At 45.0% G+C, this 24,749-nt stretch overlaps 1 protein-coding gene across 1 annotated transcript in view; it reads right to left on the reverse strand.

Moving 5' to 3' along the window:
- MINDY4B (MINDY family member 4B) overlaps positions 1-23,415 on the reverse strand; it is a 41,085-nt gene extending 17,670 nt beyond the window's left edge. The window contains exons 1-11 of the mRNA XM_065875805.1: positions 23,309-23,415; positions 23,044-23,071; positions 21,076-21,243; positions 12,783-12,902; positions 11,749-11,840; positions 8,951-9,116; positions 8,011-8,076; positions 3,652-3,709; positions 3,136-3,205; positions 1,298-1,370; positions 326-487 (exon numbers count right to left, since the gene is read on the reverse strand). Coding sequence (XP_065731877.1) covers positions 326-487; positions 1,298-1,370; positions 3,136-3,205; positions 3,652-3,709; positions 8,011-8,076; positions 8,951-9,116; positions 11,749-11,840; positions 12,783-12,902; positions 21,076-21,243; positions 23,044-23,071; positions 23,309-23,415 — 1,110 coding nt within the window. The remainder of the gene's footprint in view (positions 1-325; positions 488-1,297; positions 1,371-3,135; positions 3,206-3,651; positions 3,710-8,010; positions 8,077-8,950; positions 9,117-11,748; positions 11,841-12,782; positions 12,903-21,075; positions 21,244-23,043; positions 23,072-23,308) is intronic.
- Positions 23,416-24,749: the final 1,334 nt, after the last annotated feature.

A 24,749-nucleotide genomic window follows, 5' to 3' on the forward strand; every position in this document is an offset into this window, starting at 1 on the left:
TAAACATTCTCTTCTGACAGTGTTGATTTCTGATGAGTGGGGATGCCAGGAGACTTTATTTGTATATTTCAAGTATTGTTTAAAAATTATTTGCATATTACTTGTATTACCTATACTCTGTATACATAAAAATATATAAAGTAAAATAGGAAGCCAGTAGACTTGGATATTTCTATTTAGTCGCTGAAAAATCTCCACGTGTGTCTATATGTGCAAGTGGAAGGCAGGCAGGAAAGTAGTAAAGGAAAAAGTAAGCTCCGATTTGAATTGCCTTGTCCAGATAGTGACACTCTGGTGGTGTGGTTGAGAATTGGAACACACTCACCTGTGAAAGTCTATCATCCTCTGAGGTGTCCTTATGCCACTGCAAATAGCCGACGTCACTGCGGGTCAGGACCCCACATAACGTTTCCTGAGACTTTCCTTTCTGATAGCCGTTAAAGACGTGCGGACTGGCTCTTCCAGTTAAAATCATGTTCAGAACTGCCTAGATGACACATTTTACAAATATTTACATTTCAGGTAGCGATGACACAAGGACTTAATTTCTTTTTTCTTTTAATCATCATAAAATGTATCATTTTTAGTGAAAAGAATGAAATCCCACAATATATAATTCTGGGAAAACGTATGTCATGAATGTTTGGTAGTGTTAAAACAGGAGTCTATTGATTTTTTTTTCTTGAGCCATGCCCCATAACTCCCCATGGGCCCTTCCTCCCTTCATATTTTTTTTAAACTTAGGTTTCCATAGTTGTGATTTAAGCTGCATGAAGCTAAGAAGTTTTTATAGTGCTTTTCTTTCAGTTATTAGGGACTCCTGGGCGGTCTTGTCAAGATATTTTCTAATGTTTCTAGAATCTCAGGGATGGCAGGCTCTCAGAGGTAAACTAGAAAGGACTGTGATGGAAAGTGGAAAGATAGAATCTGATAACAAACTCAGGGGAGCATCTTAGTTTTTCAAAGATAATTTGATCACTCTTCACTTAAGGAGAGAATATGCTTAGTTGAAAGGAAAAAAAAAAAAAGCCTAGGGCTTCCCTGGTGGTGCAGTGGTTGAGAGTCCGCCTGCCGATGCAGGGGACACGGGTTCGTGCCCTGGTCCGGGAAGATCCCACATGCCGCGGAGCGGCTGAGCCCGTGAGCCATGGTCGCTGAGCCCGCGTGTCCGGAGCCTGTGCTCCGCAACGGGAGAGGCCACAACAGTGAGAGGCCCGCGTACTGCAAAAAAAAAAAAAAAAAAAAAAAAAGCCTAATTGAGATGCTACAATAAAAAAGGCAAAGTCTTCCAACCCACCTGCCTGCACAGGAAACCTCCAGCATTAGGTCGTAGCAGATGAGTGGTGGAGACGTCCAGGTCTTTCTGAAGCCTGCAGAGTGGGAGAAGCCATCAACACTCACAGACGGTGATGCTCCAGGGACATGCAGCCTCTCCTCTCTCCATCCCCCCAACGCAGAGCAGCAGTGACTTGGGCTTGCCTGGTCACTGTCCTTCCCATGTGCCTGGCACGTTTCCATCTGTCACTGGGAAAGCTTCTAGGACTGGGGCTGCAGAGGTGACGGGGCAAGCTCTGGATGCCGTTGGGGGAAGCCAGTGATAAGTGGTCAGGGAGGAGGACGAAGCGACAGACCTCACACGTTAGAATCCCTGGGTGTGGGCTCCGTGTGGGTGCTGGGCTGTGTAGCAAAACTGCTTGCGCTGAGTGCCAAGGGACGCTTGGCTTAGGGTGGTGACACGTGACCCCTCCAGAGAGTGCTGGCCCAAGGCAGAGTTGACCAGACTGTTCAAGTGGAAACCACCAGCTGGGGAGTTAAGCCCATGTCTTGGCTGAAGCCTCTACTGTTTCACCAGGGCCAAGGGGTCAGGGTTCCATCCAGGACAGTATAATATCAAGGTGGAAAGTGGCTCGTGTTGTCACCTGGAGGGAGATGCTGAGTTATATGAGCTGTATGTGTTCTTGAACGAACCTGTTCACAGGACTGGAAGGTCAAGCACTTCTGTGAATAAGACCTAAAGACGTGGGTCAAGCATCAGATATAATTCAGGGCAGTGTTTCCTAAATTATGGCGTGATGTTAGGTGGTATAGATATGAGCATTAAAAAAAATTTACAGTGATGTGTTTAAAACATTTTTTCTTTAGCGCAGCAACTACATGATTTAGAGGATATTAATGTTTAAGAAGAGGATGATATCTAAATGTGTGTTGATTTTGAATTTTTTCTTTTATTTATTTTTTGGCCATGCCACACAGCATGCAGGGTCTTAGTTCCCTGACCAGGGATTGAAACCGTGCCTCCCCTGCAGTGGAAGCACAGAGTCTTAACCACTGGACCACCAGGGAAGTCCCAAGTGTGTGTTGATTTAAGGACATTGTTAAGCGAATAATAATATAGATCATAAAAGTATGATATGCAAAAGACAGGTTTTCAGGAACTGCTTCAAGGCTTGAAGTTCTTCCTTTCTGGGGGCCCTCTGTTTCTCTCTCTCTGACTCTCAAAAGCTTACCCTTTTCTCAGGGTCCAGAAGAAAGTCTGTTTCTTCCCAGAAGCCTTCCTCGGCCACCTTATCTGTTGGGGCCCCTCCCTCCTCTGGAATCCGTTAAGATTCATTGTCTCTGTACTTCATTTGGCATGTCAAGTACCACCTGGGATGGCTCAGTCTCTCTGTGTACCCCTGGTTTTTCCCAAATTGGAACCTGCAAGGAGGTCAGGGCCATACTCTCTTTCATTGGTATTTCCCACAGTGCCAAGAACAGGGCTTTGCATTTCATAGGGACAAAATAAATATTTGTGGATATATATTTTATCGTACATAGAAATCATAAAATATTTTCATTTATGAGAGCTGTACAAATAAGCCTGAGTGGTATCTGCCAATATTTATAACCACAAGAGAAAGGAACCTACTACTGTGCTAGAAATGTAGATTCAAACTTTTCTGATGACATCCACTCTCCCATGAATATGTCCAAACTGACTACAGAAAAGGATCCATCAACAGAAGAGTGTCCACTAGAAAAAAATTGCACTCATGTTTCCAATAAGGCATGAAAATATTTTCCAACACAAGGGAGCATTGTTTATGTGACCCCAGAGCTATAGGAAATACCTGTGCAAATATTTGTAGAATTTACCTTTCAAATGTTCTGGAGAAGATCAGACTGTAAAGAAACAAGATGACACCATGGCTTCCTTCTCTTTGAACTATTTGAAAAACAAAGGAAAAACACATTTGCATAAACACCGTGCATCTCTGTGTATCTGTGGGCATGAATTCAAGGATTTACACCTGAGAGATTTTTTTCTAGCTGCCAAAAGGACCATGGGAGCTCTCTCTGCTTCTCTAGGTCACCTCCACCCTCAGATGCATCCTCTTTCCTTGCTTCAGGTGTGCCAATGGCACCATCATTCTCTTGGTTTCCAACCCATGTTTCCTCCACTTCTATCATGTGATTCTCTTCGAATCATGGCTAAGACATAGTGTATACTTCCTCTCCATTTTCCAGCATCTATCCTAGCTCAGTTCCTCAGAGCTGCTCTGGATGGCCCTTATCCAGCCTCCCTCCGTCAGTGCATCCTCCCTCATCATCCTGTTAAACTCAGGGGGACCAGAGAAGCCTTTCTAGAAATAGCTTTGGAGTTATACAAACCTGAGTTCAAAACCAGTTCTACTCTATTAACTCCAGCTTCTTTAAGTTTCAATCTCACCTGCAAATGTAGATAAAAAGACCCTTTTCCTAGGATTGTTGCAAAAGTTAAATGAAATAATGCACAGGACCTACCGTAGTTCTTAGAACATGCTAGAACCACAGCAAAATTACTGTCTGTCCCTCTCTAAGGCACTTCTCCCTGTCTCTTTTCTTGGCCATGTTACTTTTCTGCTCCGAACTTTCCAAAGGTGCCCTGTGAGCTCCAGGATAAAATCCATCCTCATTCAGGGCCTCTCACTGGTTGGCCTTATCTTAGCTTTGTGTCAATGCTCTACCTGCAGAAAAGAAGCTCCTTGGCTGGCTTTCAAGGTGCCCTGGGTTAAAGCCTCTTCTTTAAAGGCATTATATCAGGAAACCTTCTGCTAAAATGCATGCACTTTTCCTTTTGTGGATTAATTTGTCCCCTTCACTATCTATGCCCTTGCAGGGGCTGGATCTTCAGGCAGGAGAAGAAATTTCAGTGCCCACAGAAGCCAGATGAGAACCCAAATGGGGGTACGCCAGGACGTGAGGGAAACGGGGAGAGGTGGGGCCCGAGGCAAGGGACAGCACTTGTGTGTCAGTTTCCTGTTGCTGCCTTAACAGACGACCACAGATGTGTTGGCTTAAAATCACAGGAATCCATCATCTCACAGTTCTGGAGGTTAGACGTCCAGCCCTGGTGTCACTGGACTCCATTCAAACTACTGGTTGGCCTGTGTTCCTTCTGGAGGCTATGATGCCTCCTAGCCTTTTCCAGCCTCTAGAAGCTGTCCTTATTCCTTGGTTCATGACTCCACATCACATAGCCTCTTCTCCTCTGCTTCCCTCATCACATCCCTTTTTCTGAATCTCCTGCCGTCCTCTTTCTCTTATAAAACTCTTATGATTCATTGAACCCATCAGAAAAATTCAGAATAATCTCCCCATCTGAGATCTTGAACTTAATCACATCGGCAGAGTCCTTTTTACCAGTTAGGTAACATCATTCAGTCTATCACAACTTGTCTAATGGGAGTCACTGCTCCCTTTATCAGCTGATTGAAGACATGCTAGAATACAGGCCTAGTGCTGTCAGATTTTCTGATTTTGGGTGGGAGTGGGGAGGACCTAAACATTTAGTTTTTGTGTGTGGTTTTTTGTTGTTGTTGGTTTTTCTTTGTTGTTGTTGTTGCCCTGTGCAGATTGAGGGGTGGCTTAACCTTAGTTCCCCGACTGAGGATTGAACCTGTGCCCTCAGCAGCGAAAGTGAGGAGTCCTAACCACTGGACCACCAGGGAATGCCCGAACATTTAGGTTTTTTTTTTTTTTTTTTTTTTTTTTTTTTTTTTTTTTTTTTTTTATGCGTTACGCGGGCCTCTCACTGTTGTGGCCTCTCCCGTTGCGGAGGACAGGCTCCGGACGCGCAGGCTCAGCGGCCATGGCTCACGGGCCCAGCCGCTCCGCGGCATGTGGGATCTTCCCAAACCGGGGCACGAACCCGTGTCCCCTGCATCGGCAGGCGGACTCTCAACCACTGCGCCACCAGGGAAGCCCCGAACATTTAGGTTTTTACGTGGAATTTTCTGATTATTTTTGAAGTTCACCAAGTCGAGTTTTTAAAAATGCAACACCATATGAGCTAATGCTGCAGATCCTATGTAATAGATGTATTAATTTCCTAGACCTACCCTACAAATGGCCAGAAATTTGAATGGCTTGAAACAGTAGGAATGTATTGTTTCACAGTTCTGAAAGCTAGAAGTCTGAAATCAAGGTGTCAGAGGCAGGCCATGCTCTCTCTGAAGGCCTTAGGGGAGGATCCTTCCTTGTATCTTCCTAGCTTCCGGTGGCTGCTGGCAGTCCTTGGTGTCCTTGGTTTGGGACAGTCTCTGCCTTCATTATCACATGGCATTCTCCCTGCATGTGTCGGTGTCCATGACCAAATTTCTCTCTCCTTATAAAGATACCAGTCATTGGATTAAGGCCCACCCTAATTCAGCATGACCTGATCTTAACATGATTACATCTGCAAAGAAACTCTTTCCAAATAAGAACACATTCACAGGTACTGGGGGTTAGGGCTTAAACATATCTCTTTTCTGGGGAGAGGGGAGATGCAATTCAACCCATAATAACAATAGGCCTACTGCCCACATGTAACCCTCAGACCTCTAGCTTGTGATCTCTGCCTGAAGACAGGGCACAGAATTGCTTCCTTTTGATAGTGAATGGTGTTTGGTAAGGGTCTGGATGCGGGCTGATCACACATGCAGCCCCGGTTAGGGAGTGCCCTTCAGAGGAGTATCTATGCATCAAGATGCCCCCTCACTCAGGAAATGGTGCCAACCCTTTCCCCATGTGGCTATGGTAACGGTCAGCTTGGGTCCACTTGACACCACGCTTGTGCAAAGCCCACCTGCACCATGCAGTCTGATTCTGCTTCCTTTCATTACTTATTCCAGCTCAACTCTTAGTCTTTTTTTAAATTTTTATTTTTTAAATTAATTTTTATTAATTAAACATTAGTTTAAAAATTAAGTGGAGTTGATTTACAATGTTGTGTTAGTTTCTGCTTTACAGCAAAGTGAATCAGTTATACATATACATATATACCTTCTTTTTAAGATTCTGTTCCCATATAGGTCATTACAGAGTATTGGGTTCCCTGTGCTGTACAGTAGGTCCCCATTATCAACTCTTTGTCCTTCAGGGGGAAAACCTACGTATAGCTCTAGCTCTAATCATCTTATTCTCAACTCTGGCTACACTTAAGAAGCCCTTGCAGATGTGAAAGACTTCCTTATTGAATCAGACTCTCCCAGGTCTGAGTTGAAGAGATGGAAGACAAGAGAGGGAAGGGTTTGCCTCTGTTTGCTGGCAGAGTCATTTCTTACATGGCTCCTCTCCATGTAGCCCCATTAAACATCTCCCTCTACCACAAAAAAGTCCCTAAGCAGGCTTCTAGCTTAACATTTCATGTCAGGTATTTAAAATCTATCATAGAGCTTCCATTAGTTTCGTATTGCTGCTGTAACAAATTACCATACATTTAGTAGCTTAAATAATACAGATTTATTATCTTAACAGTTCTAGAGGTTAGAAGACTGAAATGGGTCTTACTGGCCTAAAATCAAAGTGTTAGCAGCCCTGCGTTCTTTCTGGAGGCTCTGGGGGAGAATCTGTTTCCTTGCCCTTTCCAGCTTCTAGCAGCCCTGCCCACGTTCCTTGGTTCATGGCGCCCACGTTCCTTGGTTCATGGCCCCCACCTTCGACCTTCGATGCCAGCAACAGTTGGTGGTACTCTTTTCACATCACATCAGTCTTTCCCTGTCTTATGCCTTCCTCATCCACATTTAAAGTCCCTTGAGATTACACTGGGCCTACCCGGATAATCCAGGATAATCTCCCTATTTTAGAGTCATCTGATTAACAAGCTTAATTCCTCTTTACCGTGTAATGAAACATTCACAGGTTCTAGGGGGTAGGGTATGGACATCTTTCAGGGGACCATTCTTCTGCCTGCCACATAGACCCAAGAGAGGGTGGGGGAGGAAGGTCTGGGGTAACTAGTTTAAGCAAGATCATGTAGCTAGTGTGTGGCTGAGAACTCATGCCCAAGTTTTCTGTCCCTATGACCTTTGAAATGAATGGGGTTGTGAGTTTCATGCATCAAATTTTCCCTTTCCATACAAGCCACGCTTATATGGCTTCATGGTTACTCTAGTTTTCCTCTGCTACATTGTAAGTTTCTGATTCTTTAGAAAATCAACTTTCATTTCTTTATCCACAGAGGAAACTTAAAAAAGCACCTTCCGTTTTCCACCATCCCTATCCCCTACTTTGTGTCCTTCCCACACAGGAGGTGGGGAGATTCATTGCAGGGGAGGGCATTGTGTGGAAGGTGCTGATAGAAGATGTGAAAGGGGGCCACATTTTTCAGACTGGCAGTCATTTTTCTGAGCCACTGTGAATGGCCGTTTTGGTAATTTAGACTACCATTTTTGTGTTTTATCCCTTAGATGAGGCAAGGCTGCTCTAACATTTTCTCTTCCCATAAAAGCAATCTTATTGTATATGACCTCTATAGTATTATTCTCTGGGTTTGATTAGCCAAGGAGAAAGAGGCATTTGTGAGTGGGCCTGTGTGTGATCTGGCCTCTTTCTAGATTGTGGGGAGGGAGAGACAGGTTTCTCTTTCCCTCATTCTGCCCTCTCTTAGTCCTCAAAATGACCTGCTTTTCTTAACAAGCATCATTAGAAATACACTTTATAAAAGGAAGAAGAGTCCTGTACGATCAGTTCAACATAAAGGAATGATCTCAACACTTAAATACTTACACACTGTACGTGATCATAGATGAATTTCTCAGTGGCTTCTTTCTCTAAAAGTTCAAACAGCTGGAGCTGTAAATCACAAATAGAAGATAAAAATGAAAAGGAAGATGAAAGTTATATCTAGGAGATGTCAACTCACTGTTAGTACCTCAAGGGAGTTCTTTGTTTCATTGCAAAATCACATTGCTAGAAACTGACATATACACAAGGCCCCGTAAAACATACATGGTAAGATTGGGTGGCCACCGGCCTCACTTTTACATTCCTCAGTTTTAAACCAATATGGTATCTTGAGCAGGAAAACTGTAAACAGATTTTTTCCCTAATAGGTAGAATTTAGCCAAGTTTAGAAGAGTGGCTATGGAAATGGAGTTTATGATAATTTCAGGCATGGGATATTCTTTAAACAATTTTTTTTTCTTGAAGTATAGTTGAGATACAATATTATATAAGCTACAGGTGTACAATATAGTGATTCACAATTTTTAAAGGTAGTACTTCATTCATAGTTATTATAAAATATTGGCTCTATTCCCTGTGTTGTACAACATACTTTGTAGCTTATTTTATATATAATAGTGTGTACCTCTTAATCCCCTCGCCCTATGTTGCCCCTCCCCTTTCCCTCTCCCCACTGATAACTACTACTTTGTTCTCTATGTCTGTGAATCTGCTTCTTTTCTGTTGGGTATGGAGTGTTCTTGATCATGGTGAATTCTGGAAGGAAAAATTCACAGCAGGCATCTCTATTTTGGCTGCTTGGATTACTTATGCCCTTGATCCTCGCCTCTTTGGCAGGTACCTTTGGCCACATCAGATGCTTACATCGTGGAGGTCCACCCAGGAGCATCAGTTCCACCTCCAGTTCCGTGGTGAGTCTAATACTCACCCAGGTTTCACCATCCTTTATCTGGTAGGACAGGACGGGCAGGAGCGCACTCACCCGTTCAGTGAAACCGTCCCCAGAGTAGTCAGGAGTCGGGGCGACGTGAGTGTCCTCGGTGACAAGGCAGATGGTGGCTTTCCGAGCTGCTCCTGCGGCCCACAGGATGCCCGCGAGCGCCGCGGCCAGCGCGCGCTTCTGCCCCTGCTTGCTCATCGCGCACAAACTTCAGCCCGGGGGGAGGGTAGGAACGCATTGCAATGAGTGTCCCCTAGCTGAGGGCCTGGGCCTCCACTTTCATGGACCCTTCTGAGTATAGGCTGGGTCAGTTTGGTTCCTTCGTCAACCTACACTGTGAGAACATTGTGGAGGGCCTCATCCTCTCTGCCCGCACTGAACGGGCATCCTCACCCCAGAGCATTAATCCTCTGGGTTCTCCACTGATCCCTCCCTGTGCATTACTGCCCCTGCTGAATCTCAGCACTGTCTTCTCTCCTGAACTCCAGCTGGGCTCCATCCAAACTCTCTAACCTGATAACACAGGCCCTTCCCAAGTGCAACCCCAAACAATCCTTCCAGTTTTATCTCCCAGGTTTCCATTTTGCAAACCCTCTGCCCCAGATGGACTAGTTCCCTGGACATAGTTTCTGCATTCTACCTCCATGCTTTTTCTCATGTACTTGTCTGCCTTGAATATGCAAGTTCTCTCTGTTCTTCCTGCCTGATCACATCCTACGAATCATTTGAGGCCCACTTCCCCCTTACTAACTTATAGTCGACACTCATCTGGCACTCACTGGGCCCAGAATTGTTCTAAGCACCTAACGCGTATTACCTCATTTAATCCTTATGACAACCTGGGAGGTGGATGCTATCAATATTATTAGTCCCATTTTAGAGATGAGGAAAGTAAGACAGCGAGGTTGAGTACTCTGCCCCTGGTCATTCACCTTTAAAGCAGTAGAGCAGTGACCTGAATGCAGGCAGTATGCCTCCTGACTTAACCATTAGATTGTTCTTAACCATTAGATTCCATCAAATAATCCCAGTGGGTGAGAATTCCCCGGAAATGGGAGCCAATGTTTACATCACAGACCTTTCCTATGCTCATTTTCTAAATGTTTAACATTGACAACTGTTGTCCTGGTGAAGAAACACATGACAGAGGTTAATGAATGAACTCAGCCACGATTTATAGCAGCGGTCCCCAACCTTCCTGGCACCGGGGACCGGTTTCGTGGAAGACGATTTTTCCACGAACGGGTCGGGGGGTGGCTTGGGGCTGATTCAAGCACATTACATTCATTGTGCACTTAATTTCTATTATTATTACATTGTAATATATAATGAAGTAATTATACAGCTCCATAATGCTGACTGGAGGTGGAGCTCAGGCAGTAACGCGAGCGATGGGGAGCGGCTGTAAATACAGATGAAGCTCGCTCGCTCACCGGCCACACACCTCCTGCTGTGTGGCTCGGTTCCTAACAGGCCACGGACTGCTTACCAGTCTGCGGCCCGGTGGCTGGGGACTCCTGATTTATAGAATCCATCTAGCTCTATGGTGATATTGAAATCAGTAGCAGGACCCTCACACTCCAAAACCCTTGTCCAAGGTAGAATGAGAGTCAGACAAAGTGCTGTGAGACGACAGGGGCAGGAGGGAGAACTTGTGATCGGGAAGGTTCAGGAAGGCTTCAAGGAGCAGGTCGATAATAGCAATTACTCATTAGCATTTATGTAGTACCTGCCATATGCCAGGTACTGTGCTAAATGCTTGCTATTCATGGAGCAAATGCTGTATGTGTTCCATCTAGATCCCTTGGGATCCCTTTTACGCAGTTGGTGGACACGCCGCCCCCCCCCCCCCCCCCCCCCCCCCCCGCCATTGCTTTGGGTGCTGCTGCTAGGGCCTCATACTTTTCAACTTTCTCTGATGAATTGGAGCCACCTTCCCTGGAAGTGACTGGGGTTGTGCCGCCTTCCCGTAGGAGGGTCCATAGCGGATGCCTGATGAGGGTGGGAGGTGAAAAGGCCCCGCCCCCTTATCTGAAGATGGAGCAGTTGCCCCCCAGAGCTCCCACGGATCAGGCGGAGGCTAGACATCACTGGCAGCCACAGGCCTCCTCTGCTTCTTCTCCTTCCCTAGCCTGCTCCCCTGCTCTCTTAGGGGTTTCTCCTGAGGGCACTCATTCCCTTAATAAATCACCTGCATGAAGAATTCCCACCTCTGGCTCTGCTTCTAAGGAAGCTGGCAATTGGCGTTCTTAGCATAGATTAGACATTCAGTTCCTGTTTTCGGTGATAAGTTACCCTGCCTGAGGGTAGGTAGATGCCTTTTAATTATTTCTGTTTCCTCTAATATCAACCATAGAGTTTGATAGGGGTTTATTAGCATCTAAGAACAAAATAATTTGAACTGATTTTTTAAATAGGCAACTACCAAACACTGTACTTTGTCAGCGTGATTAAATAGGAGGATGAATCCTTCATTTATTAGGTTTGTCATCACCCCTTTTGTTCTCTCTCTGGAACTGTTAGCTTGGGACTTCCTATCGAATGTTGTCAAGTAAGCCTGTCTGGAGATCTGGTGCTTCATCTCCTCTGTCAGGGTGCTCTGCAGTGGGGCATAAAGACTGCCAGTGTTATCCCTGCAACTGAACTTTGAAAGGGACTCTGGAAGAGCTCTATCTAGTCACGAAATTCAGTCCCTCTGGGAGAGCCAGAGCCATTTCTGTCTTACGAGGCAAGTCCCCTTCCTGAGGCAACCTGGGGGATTTTCCCTGGTGGTTATTTAGCCTACAAAGGTTCTCGGGAAATGGGTAATTCTTTGCAAATACTTTTCATAGGCCTCTTACCTGAGAAAGTTACAGTCTTTTCCCTTCCTTGTAAACAACAAATATTTAATGATGCATCCTTGTACAGCCATCTGAATGCTTCGGGCACCTCCCTGAAAAGCGGAGGGTCAACAGTGAGGAGTTTACAATGGTGGTGGAACCCTCAGGGCCCACGTTATACAAGAGAAGTCTTGGAAATGGATGTCATTATTTATTCTTCTCGGCAGCCTTTTCACTTCTGGGGCACAGCATCCCCTAGGCTTAGTGACGGGCCACTGTTCTCTACATGTGCCATCCCTCCCCGTGGGCTGTGGCCGTGCCATGGCTGGGCTAGAATCTGCAATGACTAGCTTCTCTGTGGAGCCCCATAGACTGGCACTCCGGGATGCCTGTCCCCCTCCGCCCCACCTTCACTGGGCTCGTGCCTCGTGTCCAACCCTTAGATTTGCAGGAGGTAAGGAACTAGTCAGCTAGCTCTTGAAATTCTGCCTGGCTAGGGATCAATGATTTGAATTATTGAGGTTTTAAACAAGCCAGAAAGAAACTCCTAGATCTCTTCCAGCCTCTAGATTCTTAGGCATGCTTAGGACCTGGAGAAAAGTGCCAGGAAAATGAAAATTTGGAAGAGAGTGGGGAGGAGTTTGAGACTTTGTGACATCCTAGATAGCGTGTCATAATTTTCAATAGTCTGTTATCATTTAAGGTTAAATTTTAAATCGTCGATATGTTTCTACTTATGATGATAATGAAAACATGCCTCGTATGGAGGAGGATGGAAGGAAACACAGACAGGGAGCAGGGGATTAGGACTTTAAAAAATTATCACCTGGGCTTCCCTGGTGGCGCAGTGGTTGAGAGTCCGCCTGCCGATGCAGGGGACACGGGTTCGTGCCCCGGTCCGGGAAGATCCCACATGCTGCGGAGCGGCTGGGCCCGTGAGCCATGGCCGCTGAGCCTGCGCGTCCGGAGCCTGTGCTCCGCAATGGGAGAGGCCGCGACAGTGAGAGGCCCACGTACCACCAAAAAAAAAAAAAAAAATTATCACCTGCTATTACCTTTCCCACTTCCAAAGCGAAAGCCAGGTCAGAAAAAGGATCATGAAACCGGAAATAGGCCTTTCTCCAGTCAGAGCTGAAGACCTGGACTGTATTTCCAAAGAGGATCTGGCGCAGTTTCTGAAAAGAGGGGAAATAAATGGTTCAAACAAAGAGAATTCTTCCTAGACACAAGCCCTCAGCAAACAGACTTAATTAAGCAAGTTGGTGAAACCATGGAGGAGGGCCTGTCCCCTTCCTAGAGTCAGGTTCACACATTACTCTATTCCCTGATTGTAATTGTCCAGCTCTGTGCAAAAGGTTTGCATAGGGTTCACTTAGGACATTTTATCCTGAAGGCTGAGAGTGTCAACTCTGCACCTTTTTATCCCCATCCGTATTCTGTCTCTGTGTCTGTCTCACCTTCCGTTGCCAGCCATCTTCCCTGTACCCCCTTAAGATCCATTACGGGCGACTACGCTCTCCTTATGCCTCTCATTCCTCTAACACTGACTCTGTAACTCCTATCTCTCCCACATTAGGGTCTTTCTCTCTTGCTCCAGAAAAAAGGAATAGGCAGGACTCTGATTCCAGCAGTCTGAGTACAATAGTGGTGTAAATTGGTATTAAACAAGCAGCCTCTGTTTTTTTGCCCTAGAATCTTTAAGTTTTTTTCTGGATACTCTGCAGCAAGTTAAGATTGCAGAGGGTCTTTTAGAAAATCCCAGAAAATTGGGCACAAGCCTTTGTAAACCAAACCCGTGACAAAAAGGGAATCCCTTTATAATCAGAGGCATATTAACCATTCGGCTTGTGCTAGGTCCTGGGTGGGGTATGGATATGGAGAGAGAACTTCCGACTGAAGTACTCAGGAAGGCTTCGTGGAAGAGGTGGCATTTAAACGAGACTGGCAGATGGTGTCTAGCATTTACTGAGTATTTTCTACGCACCAGGCACTGGGCTAAGTGCTTTGCATTCATTATGTTAATTTAATTCCTTGAGAAAGGTACTGTTATCATCCTCCTTTTACAGGAAAGTATTTGCCTAAGGTCACCCAGCAAGTCAGGCAGAGCTGGTATTCGTACCCATTCTAACACCACTGATCTGCCTCCCCAGCTTTAATCGTGTATGTGCCATCCTTATAACTGCTGTCATTTTTGTATGCCAATAATTATTGAATTAATATTTCTCATTAGCTTGGGCCATTCTTTTATAACTTAGAAAACATTTATTTAAAGCATTTCTTTCTTTCTTTCTGTCTGTCTGTCTGTCTTGGTAGGGAGGTTGGCAGTTTCTCTTTTATTTCAAATCAGTTCACCGTCATTAAGAGCTTACAAAGGGTCAGATATGTGCATTATCTCATTTAATCCCCATTTTACAAGGAAACATTCATTTAAATAAATAAACAAAGCGTTTATTTAAAAGGACACTTTATACCACATCCTTAAATGAGAATCAAAATCACTTGCCATAATAAAAAAAAATAATAGAGATATAATGATGTTATTAGATTATGCTAGAAACCATTGCCTGTGAAAGCTCCGACTGAGCCCTGCACTCTTTGTAATTAAAAAGGGAGATAAGAGGTGTTAAAGAGGTGTGAATGTGTGCTGCCCTTTACCGGGTCTTCTCCCTGGCCTGCCAGAGTGGAGAAGGGGCTGACTTTCCCGCGAGGTAACTCAGTGCTATTCAGTGTCGCTTACTGCCATATCCCCAAAGCACCCCATGCTCCAGCACAGGCACATGTCCCACACTCTGTGACAGACCACACAGTGGTCTGTTGCCTGTAAAGGCGGGGAGGCTGGGTAGAGAGAGAGATCTGCAGACACACACACATGGTACCAGGGTATCCAGGGACAGTGAGTGGTTCACTGGGTCTAGAACACTGTGTGTTCTGGGGCCACAGGGCAGGAAGTCAGTGGAAGCTCAGAATGGAAAGTACCTTGGGTCTGATCCTGGAGGGCTTTGAATATCACACTCAGGCATTTGGAGCCAGTTGAAGAGTGTGGACAAAAGGAACATGGAGCCCAACCGGTCGAGAGCCAGGGTACCTCTTCCCAGCTGTGCATAGCGTGGGTTCTAATGGTTTCCAAGAAGGACAGATGCAGGAGAAGCATGCATCTGGAATGGTCTTCCCCATCTCAAACCAGGGTCTGGTTCCATGGCTGGAGTTTATTTCCTGGCCACCTCTGCACCCACCCTCAAAAGAAAAGATTGCCTCTACAGAGAAATAGAGACAGGTGCATTTCAGAATAAGCAAGAGCCTAGAATTGCACCTGAAGGAAAATTATCTGTCCGGTGGCCATCAAGGAGAGGGAGAAGACAGCTGCTCCTGGGAGACACAGACTCGGTGTGCCCTGTAACCAAAGAGGGCCACCAACCCAGGACATCCCCAGCAGAGCCCTGAATATGGACAGAAGGTGTCTCCCTGACATCAAGACTGCACAGAAGAAAACTTCTCACTCCTGACTCCAGGGTTGAGAAACCCCAGCTCTGCTTGAACATGCCGACCACATGAACGGGGACAGATTGTCAAACCTCTCTAAGACTTTCTTTGCTTATCCTGAAATGGGGATAACCCCTGCTCTGTCCCCATCACTGAAATTGAAAGCTACCACTGCAAGAGGAGAAGCATGGAAAGGACTGTGGGAACCGTAAGTGCTGTTATTACCTTTGTGAAAACACAGCCTGTCTACACTGGAACCTCTCATGTTGCATGGAAGAAAGTCCCAGCCCAGATGGAAAAAGCCCAGACACTGGCAGGGGTAAGGGAGGAGAAGCCATGGATAATGTGACAGCCTAAGACAGTTGTGGCTAAGAAAGCTGAGAATTCAAATTCAATTAAAAAAACTCAGTAAGCCAAATCAAACTCCCGTTTCTGTTGCCAGCTGCCCCCTCCAACTTAGGGAGAGCCACTGTCCAGATTCACCTCGGGAAGGCCTAGAACAGGGGGGCTGCAGGCTTCTCAGGGAGCCCCCAGTGTCCAGGGTGGCAACAGAGATAACTCACCTTACTTATGTAACACTGACTTTCTTTTCTTTTCTTTTTTTAATTTTATTAATTTAATTTTATTTAATTTTTTTGCTGTACGCGGGCCTCTCACTGTTGTGGCCTCTCCCGTTGCGGAGCACAGCCTCCAGATGCGCAGGCTCAGCGGCCATGGCTCACGGGCCCAGCCGCTCCGCGGCATGTGGGATCTTCCCGGACCGGGTCACGAACCCGTGTCCCCTGCATCGGCAGGCAGACTCTCAACCACTGCGCCACCAGGGAAGCCCTCTTTTCTTTTTTAAAAAAATTTTATTGGAGTATAGTTGATTTAGAATGTTGTGTTAGTTTCTGCTGTACGGCAAAAGTGAATCCGTTATACGTATACCTATACCCACTCTTTTTAAGATTCTTTGCCCATGTAGGCCATTACAGAGTACCGAGTAGAGTTCCCTGTGCTGTTCAGTAGGTCCTTATTAGTTATCTATTTTATATATAGTAGTGTGTATGTGTCAAGCCCAATCTCCCAGCTTATCCCTCCTCCCAACACTGACTCTCATATCGGTATAATTTATAACAAGATTAACCCGACACATAGTCAGTGATACACATATGTTGTTGTGCTGCCTGGTAACTAGGCACAAATGGCAAATGGTCCTAATAAATGACTATAATGATTGTTATTACTTAACACAATCAAGCACGGCTTTTCTCTCTTCACTTTGTTAGTTTTCCAGGAATACCTCTCTTCCCTGATTGCTGTGATGATGATAACGAGGGTGATCATTCTCTCTGTCTCTCTGTCTCTCTGTCTTTCTGTCTCTCTCACACACACACACACACACACACACACACACACACACACAGGTTCTGGATCATTCTTCCCAACAGATTTCATTTCCTTACCCTGACTGCCTTGTCCATTGTCCCTGGTCTTAGAGGGACCTCTTGTGACCACCTGTCCCCATCCAGTCCTCTCCCACATGCTCCCTGCCCACAATTTGAAGTAGAATAATTCTCTTTGAAGCTCCTTCCCTAAATCTTTTCCTGCTTTAGAAATTACTGGACCATCGTGGAATCAGAGAGGTTAGAATTACTGCGTCCTAAGAAGACATTTCTAAACTAGCCCATCAAATAGAGTGGTAGGGCTTCCGTGGTGGCGCAGTGGTTGAGAGTCTGCCTGCCGATGCAGGGGACGCGGGTTCGTGCCCCTGTCTGGGAAGATCCCACAGGCCGCGGAGCGGCTGGGCCCATGAGCCATGGCCGCTGAGCCTGCGCGTCCGGAGCCTGTGCTCCGCAACGGGAGGGGCCCACGTACCGCAAAAACAAACAAAAAAACCCAAAAACAAATAGAGTGGTAGTCTCTTTACCTGGTTGCGTTCACCATCAGTTTCTCGGCATCTGGTGCAGTACCTGGTACCTAGTAGGCTCGCAAGAAGTAGTTGTTGAATTTTTAAAAATCTGATTCGGCTCTCTTGTTTTACAGTTAAAGGACTTGGGGCCCAGAGCAGTGAAGTGGTATGCCCAGGGTCACACAGATAGTAAATGGTAGTGCCAGGAATCAAATGCAAGCCTTTCAACTGGTACCAGTCAGGGTCCCAGCAGGAAACAGATGGCACTCGAGTCAGGATAATTAACTTGAGGAAACTTTAATTCAGGGACCATTTACAAAGATGTGGGCTGCATGTGGGGCAGCAACAGTGGCTAATGCAGGGCCCCAGGATCAGCAAGAGTGAGAAGTTTTTATGTCGCCGACACCTGGAGGGGTGGAAGGGATAAGAGAGTCCTGGGAGAGGACTGCCTTCTGAAGAGGGGGATTCAGCCAGCTTTGCACACCTGACTTCATTCCCTTCCGTCCCTCCAGGCTCCCTCCAGGGCTCCCATTGGTCAAACTCAACAGGAAGTCAGAGGAGGGAGCTCTACTGATGGGGTGAGTACAGCTCAGTCTCCAGCGCAGAAAGCAGGGCGGACAGGGGTAGAGTATGCTTCTGAAGGGGCACACAAATGACACCCACTACCATGTACAGCGATGCCTCTCTTGGGGATCACCCAGAGGCAATGAATGAATGAATGAAATATCTACTGAGGACCATCTATCAGCCAGACCTATGTTGGGGTTACCAGGCTGTGTTTTCTGCTCCCCTAAGGCCAGCCCATTGCCTGTTACCCTCGATTAGAGCTTCATTCTTCTGGTTCTCCTCCAGAATATTTTGCTCTCCCAGTATTACAGTTTTAATATGATCCTGCTGGGTGATACTGCAAATACACTAAGGGTTTGTTTATTGGCTGCTGATAAAAGAGGCAATAGGAATGTATTCCAGGCTGGGTCCTGCAGAAGGGCCTGACTGTGAAGGAGGATGAAGAACTCCTGCTGGTGGGAAGCACAGCGGGGGAGGGGGTGTTGCTGTGGAAGAGCCCAGAGGAGGACTCTCACCTTCTCCAATGATGCCACCTGGGCCAGCGGCCTTGCCTGCCGTTCATTACACCACACACACTATAAGACATGCGGCTGGGGGAAGGAAGAACCCTGTGGTATTGGAAATAGGGCAACAAAAGGCGAGAAACAGGAGAGCTGGGGAAAGCAAAGGGGCATTGGCTGCTTTGCCCACTCGCTACTTTCTCAGCAGATTCCCAGCAAAAAGTGTGTGCCAATGTCGGGAAATCCTATGAATCGCAATTCCAAATGGAGGCGGGAAATGAGAACAGCAGAATGGCAACGAAAAACACTCTCATGTGAGTGCTAGGATCCAATCGCTCTAATAATTTGCCAGGCGGCTGCACGGCCAAGATGTCAGTTAGAATTGGTCAAGCTTCCAAACTGCCTCCCTGGACACGAGTATTCAGAATCGCAAGGCTCATCATCTTGAAATCCCAGGGTGTGTTTAATTAATGCTACTGTTATTTAAAGGATACATTATCATCTGGTCCTCATAATGGGAATACGTCCAAATTTGTTTGTTTGTTTTTTTTTGAAGAAAAATCAATTCTCTTTGCTTCTGGGACTTCCTGAACCCTCCATCAGGTCTGATTCTTTCGTCTCCCAGCCTTTTCCAAAGGGAGAGAATTACCTTGGAAAAGTCACTGAGGAGGTCTCCAGTTGCATCACGTCTGTGTTTGTAGACAAGTGGGAGAATTCAGACCCAGACTCTCCTGCCACTACAATATAGAGAGGAACTAGAAGACTTTGGAAACACCTGTGAATGCCTTTTTTTTCCTGTTTTTAAAATGCATGATGGTGTTTTTAGAAATAGATTGTCCATTCACATGGTTCAGAATCCAGAGAGTACAAAAAGCTATGCTGAGAAGACTCCCCCCGACCCAGGGCCCTTGCCCGTCTCCCTCCCCCTACTGTTACATTTTAGGAAGTCTTCTGGAATTTCTGTGTACATATACAGGCAAATACGGTATCAGTGCAGAATCACGGTTTTCTCTATTTTCCATACAAAAGGTAGCCTATTTCCTGATATGTGTAAATTTTAAAATGACATTCTCCATAGAAATTCATTAGTAGCCAATAATACTTTTTTATTAATGTGTTCATTAAAAACCTTTTACAGTAAAATGTGGATACACTCGGCTCTCTGTATCTGCGGATATTGGGGGGGGGGCAATGGTATTAGGCCATTTTCTATAAGGGACTTGAGCATCGGAGGATTTTGGTTTCCTCTGGGGTCTCCTGAAACCAATCTCCCGAGGATATCGAGGGGCACTGTAGTTGCTCTAACTACTGTTTCTACAGCACAGTGTAGGCAGAATAACCACTGAGCCTGGAGATGCTGGTAGGATTACACGTTACCTGTCTTCATTACTCAAAAGGAGAGTGGTGAACTAGACACCTAAGACACAAGTTAAGGCACCATCCAGGGACTGTGGGGCCAATGAGCGAAGTGCAGCATCTCAAGAGAGCCCTGCCGGCCTGTCTTCCTGTGACATCTGGCACTGGAGCACAAGAGGGAAGGTGGATTGAGGCAGAAAGATCTGTGAAGATAAGAAAGAGCACGTGGGCCTCCCAGCACGTTTGTGCCGCAACCACGGCAGTGGAGAGAGTTGCTCTGTGAAGCCTGTACGGATGTGCGTGATGAGAAAGAACACGGGGGCTGTAGTCCCTGTGGACGATGATGTTCCACCTGGGGAGCCTCAGGGACAGCTACACCGAGGGTTAGAAATACTGCAGTCGGGGCCAGCCTGGCCTCTGGGCTCGACAAGCAGGTGGAGACTGTGAGGTTTCCCCAGAGGGGGGTCTGGCCCCCACTCCTGCCTCTCATCAGGGACCCTGCCTGCAGGGCACAGAGCTTTATGTCCATGGCAGGTCTGACCGTAGGCCTTGCTGGTCTTTACCCAGAAGACCAGGCTGGTCCCGGGTGGGTTCTGCAAGCGTGCCTAGGTGCAGGGCCGCGTGTCCTCAGAAAGGAAGTGCTTCTTCCGACTTTTGTCCTTAGGGCCCCAAGGAGAGGTCTCTGCCTAAGTATCTAGAATGTGGTCTGGAGGTTGAGGAAATGGGGTGAATGTGGGAAAACTGTCCCTAAAAGCCCTGATTTTCACTATGATTGAAAGGGCCATATTATAGGACAATCCTATTGGCGGGATCTCTCACCCTCTCTGGTGCTTTTTCCCTGCCTCGACCCCTGGCTTCACTTCCCCAGGTCCCGATCATGCCTCTTTGACCATGAGAGCTGGTCCTTTGGCCATTCGCCAAGGCATTGCCCCCAGCCCATGCAATGAGGTGTTTCTGGGTCTCTGCCTCAGCCCCTCTCCCCAACCCTGGTCAAGTTTTGAATGGAACAAATAGTCCCTGGGAACAGTAGCTTCCAGGTCCACTTGGATTCTTAAACATCGGGTTCTTTTCAAATCTGTTTATTAGTTGGCAGCCCCAGGGAGCGTTTCTTTCTTGAGATCATCTCTTTGCCCCAAGACTGGGCCTGGACATGTGCCCCCATCTCCCTATCTCCTGCCCACACAGGACAGGGGTCCTGTCTCCCACATCTACCTCGTCTTCCACCTTTGCAGTCCTCACCGGCTGCCCTGTCCTACCTTATATGTAAATTATTTGAATTTAACTCCCTCATGGCTTCACACTTGACTGTCACACTGAGGGAGTAAATAAAGAGAGACTGAGAGTTTGGGAGGAAAAGCCTGTAACGTCACCGGTGTCCTTGAAAAATACCATAAATAATTAGTCATTTTAATTATATTCGCCTTTTACCAGTAACCACCGTCTGTAGTCTTATCTTCCATAATACTCTCACATGACAGCAGATAAGATTCCCCAGCCTTGTTGTTTGGGGAAGATTACATTTCATTTCATGTTTAATTGACAAGCTATACTTACCGTGGCCACTGCTAGGGAGATAGGAAGGCCGCCCGATTTTGAAGAGATGATAGAGGGTTTGGGAATAGAACAAAGGCTGCTCGATGGCCAATGTCCGTGTCCTTTTGGCTGAGGTATTCCTGTTCCATCTTCAGTTTCACCGGCAGATATATGGTTGCCTTCACGATTCTGTGTAAAATGCCACCACCAAAAAACAAAGCAAACAGAGCTGGTGATGACCTTTTTTCCTCTCTTTTCTCTCTTTCTCTCTGAAATATTAGTGTTCAGAAAATGTTGTCTCCCTTTTAAAGCTGTCTGAAAATTTTCATAAATAACAATAAAAGAGGCAGAAAATTCCCAGTGTCTGTGTCAAAAGGGTTTCTCCTAAGTTTTATGTGACTCGGAGAGGTTAAGTGTAACTATGGAAACATAATTAACGCTATCAAGACCTTGACTTGAAATTATGTTTATAGAAGAATGTAAATGTCACTGTCTCTTGTTTTGAGAAGGCAACATTTTATAAAGAATGAGTGAATCTTTCTAGTCTATATGAGGTACTTCTCATTATGTTGTTAACTGGCCAGTAAACAAAGTCAGGTTACCTCCTTTTAATTCTCTCAGATTCCTGTTGCCTAGCAAGTGAATATAATAATTTTCTTCCTTAAAAAAATCCACCCCCTACCTTTAAGAAAAATATCTATTTTTACTTTTCTTAACTGATTCTTACGGCATTTAAATATAAGTTAGCATTGATTCTTCTTCCAATTTACTTCTATCCTAATTTCATGAAACAAATCTGCCCAGTTGGTAGCTGAAACATGAAGGAAACTGCCTTCCTAGTTTTTCTGGATTCCTAGAGGCTAAGATGCTTTCTTATCTCAGAAACACAGCATCCAAGTCACAGACTACTGGTGGGATAAGATGCATTTCGTAAATCACGTGGAAAATCTTTACATTTTTGGCAGGGGGTTTCCTCCACCTTGTTTAAAGCATAACTTGACATTTATTTTTTTTTCCTTGCAAAGATTGTTTTATCTTTTGACTATTCTATTCCCCCAAATGATAGCTAGCTCATTTAATACTTTCAGGACTAAAACAGAAGTATTATCTCCCCAATTCTAATAGACTGGGTAAGAGAGTTTCAGCACAAGTAATAAGGCTTTTGATCACAGGTTACTTGGAGCAAGGTGCTTTAGTGTTAATAGTTAAAATTTTAATAATTCAGTTGTTTGATTGTATCATATATTAGTGCCAAGAAAATCACCTTAATATTTCATGCTGTGTTTGTTCAGTGATTGAATTAATATCTGAAACACAAAGTCCATTACCTTCTAACCTTTTCAGGTGACGTGAGAGAAAAACATCTTTCATCTTATACTGTATAACAGATTTTAAAATACATTTTAACACCTGAATTCAGTCATCTTTTCCTTATTTGAAGATGGTAAGGAAAACAATTTTTCAGAAGCTGAATCAAGACAATAACTATTTTCAGAACTACTTCAGGATCACTGAAGCACTCGGGTGTCAGAATCTAGTGTTATTTCACAAGTGTAGGAACTCTAGATTCTCATATTTTTTTTTCTAAAATAATAACCACATGGTGCTTTTAATGATGAAGAGGAGATCAGCTCGGTGCTCTGTGGTGACCTAGATGGGTGGGATGGGGTGGGGCGGGAGGGAGGTCCAAGAGGGAGGGGACATATGTATACATATAGCTGATTCACTTCATTGTACGGCAGAAACTAACACAACATTGTAAAGCAACTATACCCCAATTAAAAAGAAAAATAGGAAGAGATTTTTATGAAAAAAGAAAGCGCAAGAAAAGATCTTCAACAAGGTTTCTAGTTTTGTGTTTTCACACGTTAAATGCTGGGTGCCTGAGTGACATTATGTGCACAGAATAAACGCAGATTATGCTGTTAATGGGATTGTTTTGAAGAAGCAGCTAGAGGAAAACACACTGGCTTTGAGAAAAATAATTACCTGAGAAGTTGTATTATTGGTTCCCAACCTATAAATGAAAGAGAAAACATCAAGAAAATTACTCACTATGTTCAACCCTTATACCCTCAAACCTCTTCAACTTCAACCTTGCTACGGATGGCTCTTTCTGCAAACAGTCATACCTGAAGCATTTAAAATGTAAATCTGTAACAGACACTTCTCACGTGGCAAGCATAAAAGCTGATTACTTAAACACCTAAAATCCCTCTGGTTCTAGAGAAATGAGAAAATGAGAACATCTTACCGGTGATAACTAAAGATTTCCCTCCACTTGTCCAGAAATGAAATCTTCCTAGTTATCTCCTCTAAATCCAGCTCTTGGGAGCTCTGTTCCTGGTCCGAGGGCTCCATAGCTGTTTAGATAATGTAAGGAATTAGAAGAAGGAAGTTGTTCAGGTGGGAGAGAGAGAGCTGGCAGTGAAGTGAGATGGGTGGCATAGATGCCCAGGTGAAGTGCGTGCCACCCCTACTTTTTGACCAGCAAGGAGATCACGCCACCCAGTTGCAGCTTTGGGCGTTTTGTAAGCCCCCGCTATCAGATAATGATTAAACTTTCATTAGAGGTAGAATACTCTTGTGTTTTTCTTCACTGTATGGATGCCATGAATGTTTAATCCAAGACACAGATTTATAAACAAAGAGACTGCAATTACTTACCTGTATCAAAGCAACTGGGATAATTTAATCGATGAGAGATACCATGCTGGTGGAATGTGATAGCACCTTATTCTGTGGTGCCTCCTTGGAAATACGTAGTCAAAGAGGATAAAAGCCATCATGCTGATATTGAAAAATGATAGCAACTACTATTGGGTAATATGTAGGCCGAGGAAGAATCTGGCCAAAGGATATTTGATGTAGATTTTAGTCCACAGAAATATTACACAATTTGAAGAGGGACTGGTTTGATTTGTTTTGGGGAGAAATTTAAAGGTATGTCTCTTCCTATTGGCTGAATGAATTGTAGCTGTAATAACTGGCATAAAAAAGAATATTGATGGTTGTGTTGGTTAATTTTATGTGTCAACTTGCTAGACTATGGTACCGAGTTTTTGGTCAAATACCAGTCCAGATGTTGCTGTACAGATATTTTTAAGATATGATTAACATTTAAATGGTAGAATTATGGTTTCTCTGGGTATATGCCCAGTAGTGGGATTGCTGGGTCATATGGTAGTTCTATTTTTAGTTTTTTAAGGAACCTCCATACTGTTCTCCAGAGTGGCTGTACCAATTTACATTCCCACCAGCAGTGCAAGAGGGTTCCCTTTTCTCCACACCCTCTCCAGCATTTATTGTTTGTAGATTTTTTTGATGACGGCCATTCTGACAGGTGTGACAGATGAATGGATAAAGAATATACAATGGAATATTACTCAGCCATAAAAAGGAATGAAATTGGGTCATTTGTAGAGACGTGGATGGATCTAGAGACTGTCATACAGAGTGAAGTAAGTCAGAAAGAGAAAAACAAATATCATATATTAACGCATAAATGTGGAACCTAGGAAAATGGTACAGGTGAACCGGTTTGCAGGGCAGAAATAGAGACATAGATATAGAGAACAAACATATGGACACCAAGGGGAGAAAGCGGGGGTGGGAGATGGCGGTGGTGATGAGATGAATTGAAGATTGGGATTGACATATATACACTAATGTGTATAAAATGGATAACTAACAAG

Source organism: Phocoena phocoena, chromosome 4, assembly GCF_963924675.1.
Source record: "Phocoena phocoena chromosome 4, mPhoPho1.1, whole genome shotgun sequence".
Lineage (NCBI taxonomy): Eukaryota > Metazoa > Chordata > Mammalia > Artiodactyla > Phocoenidae > Phocoena > Phocoena phocoena.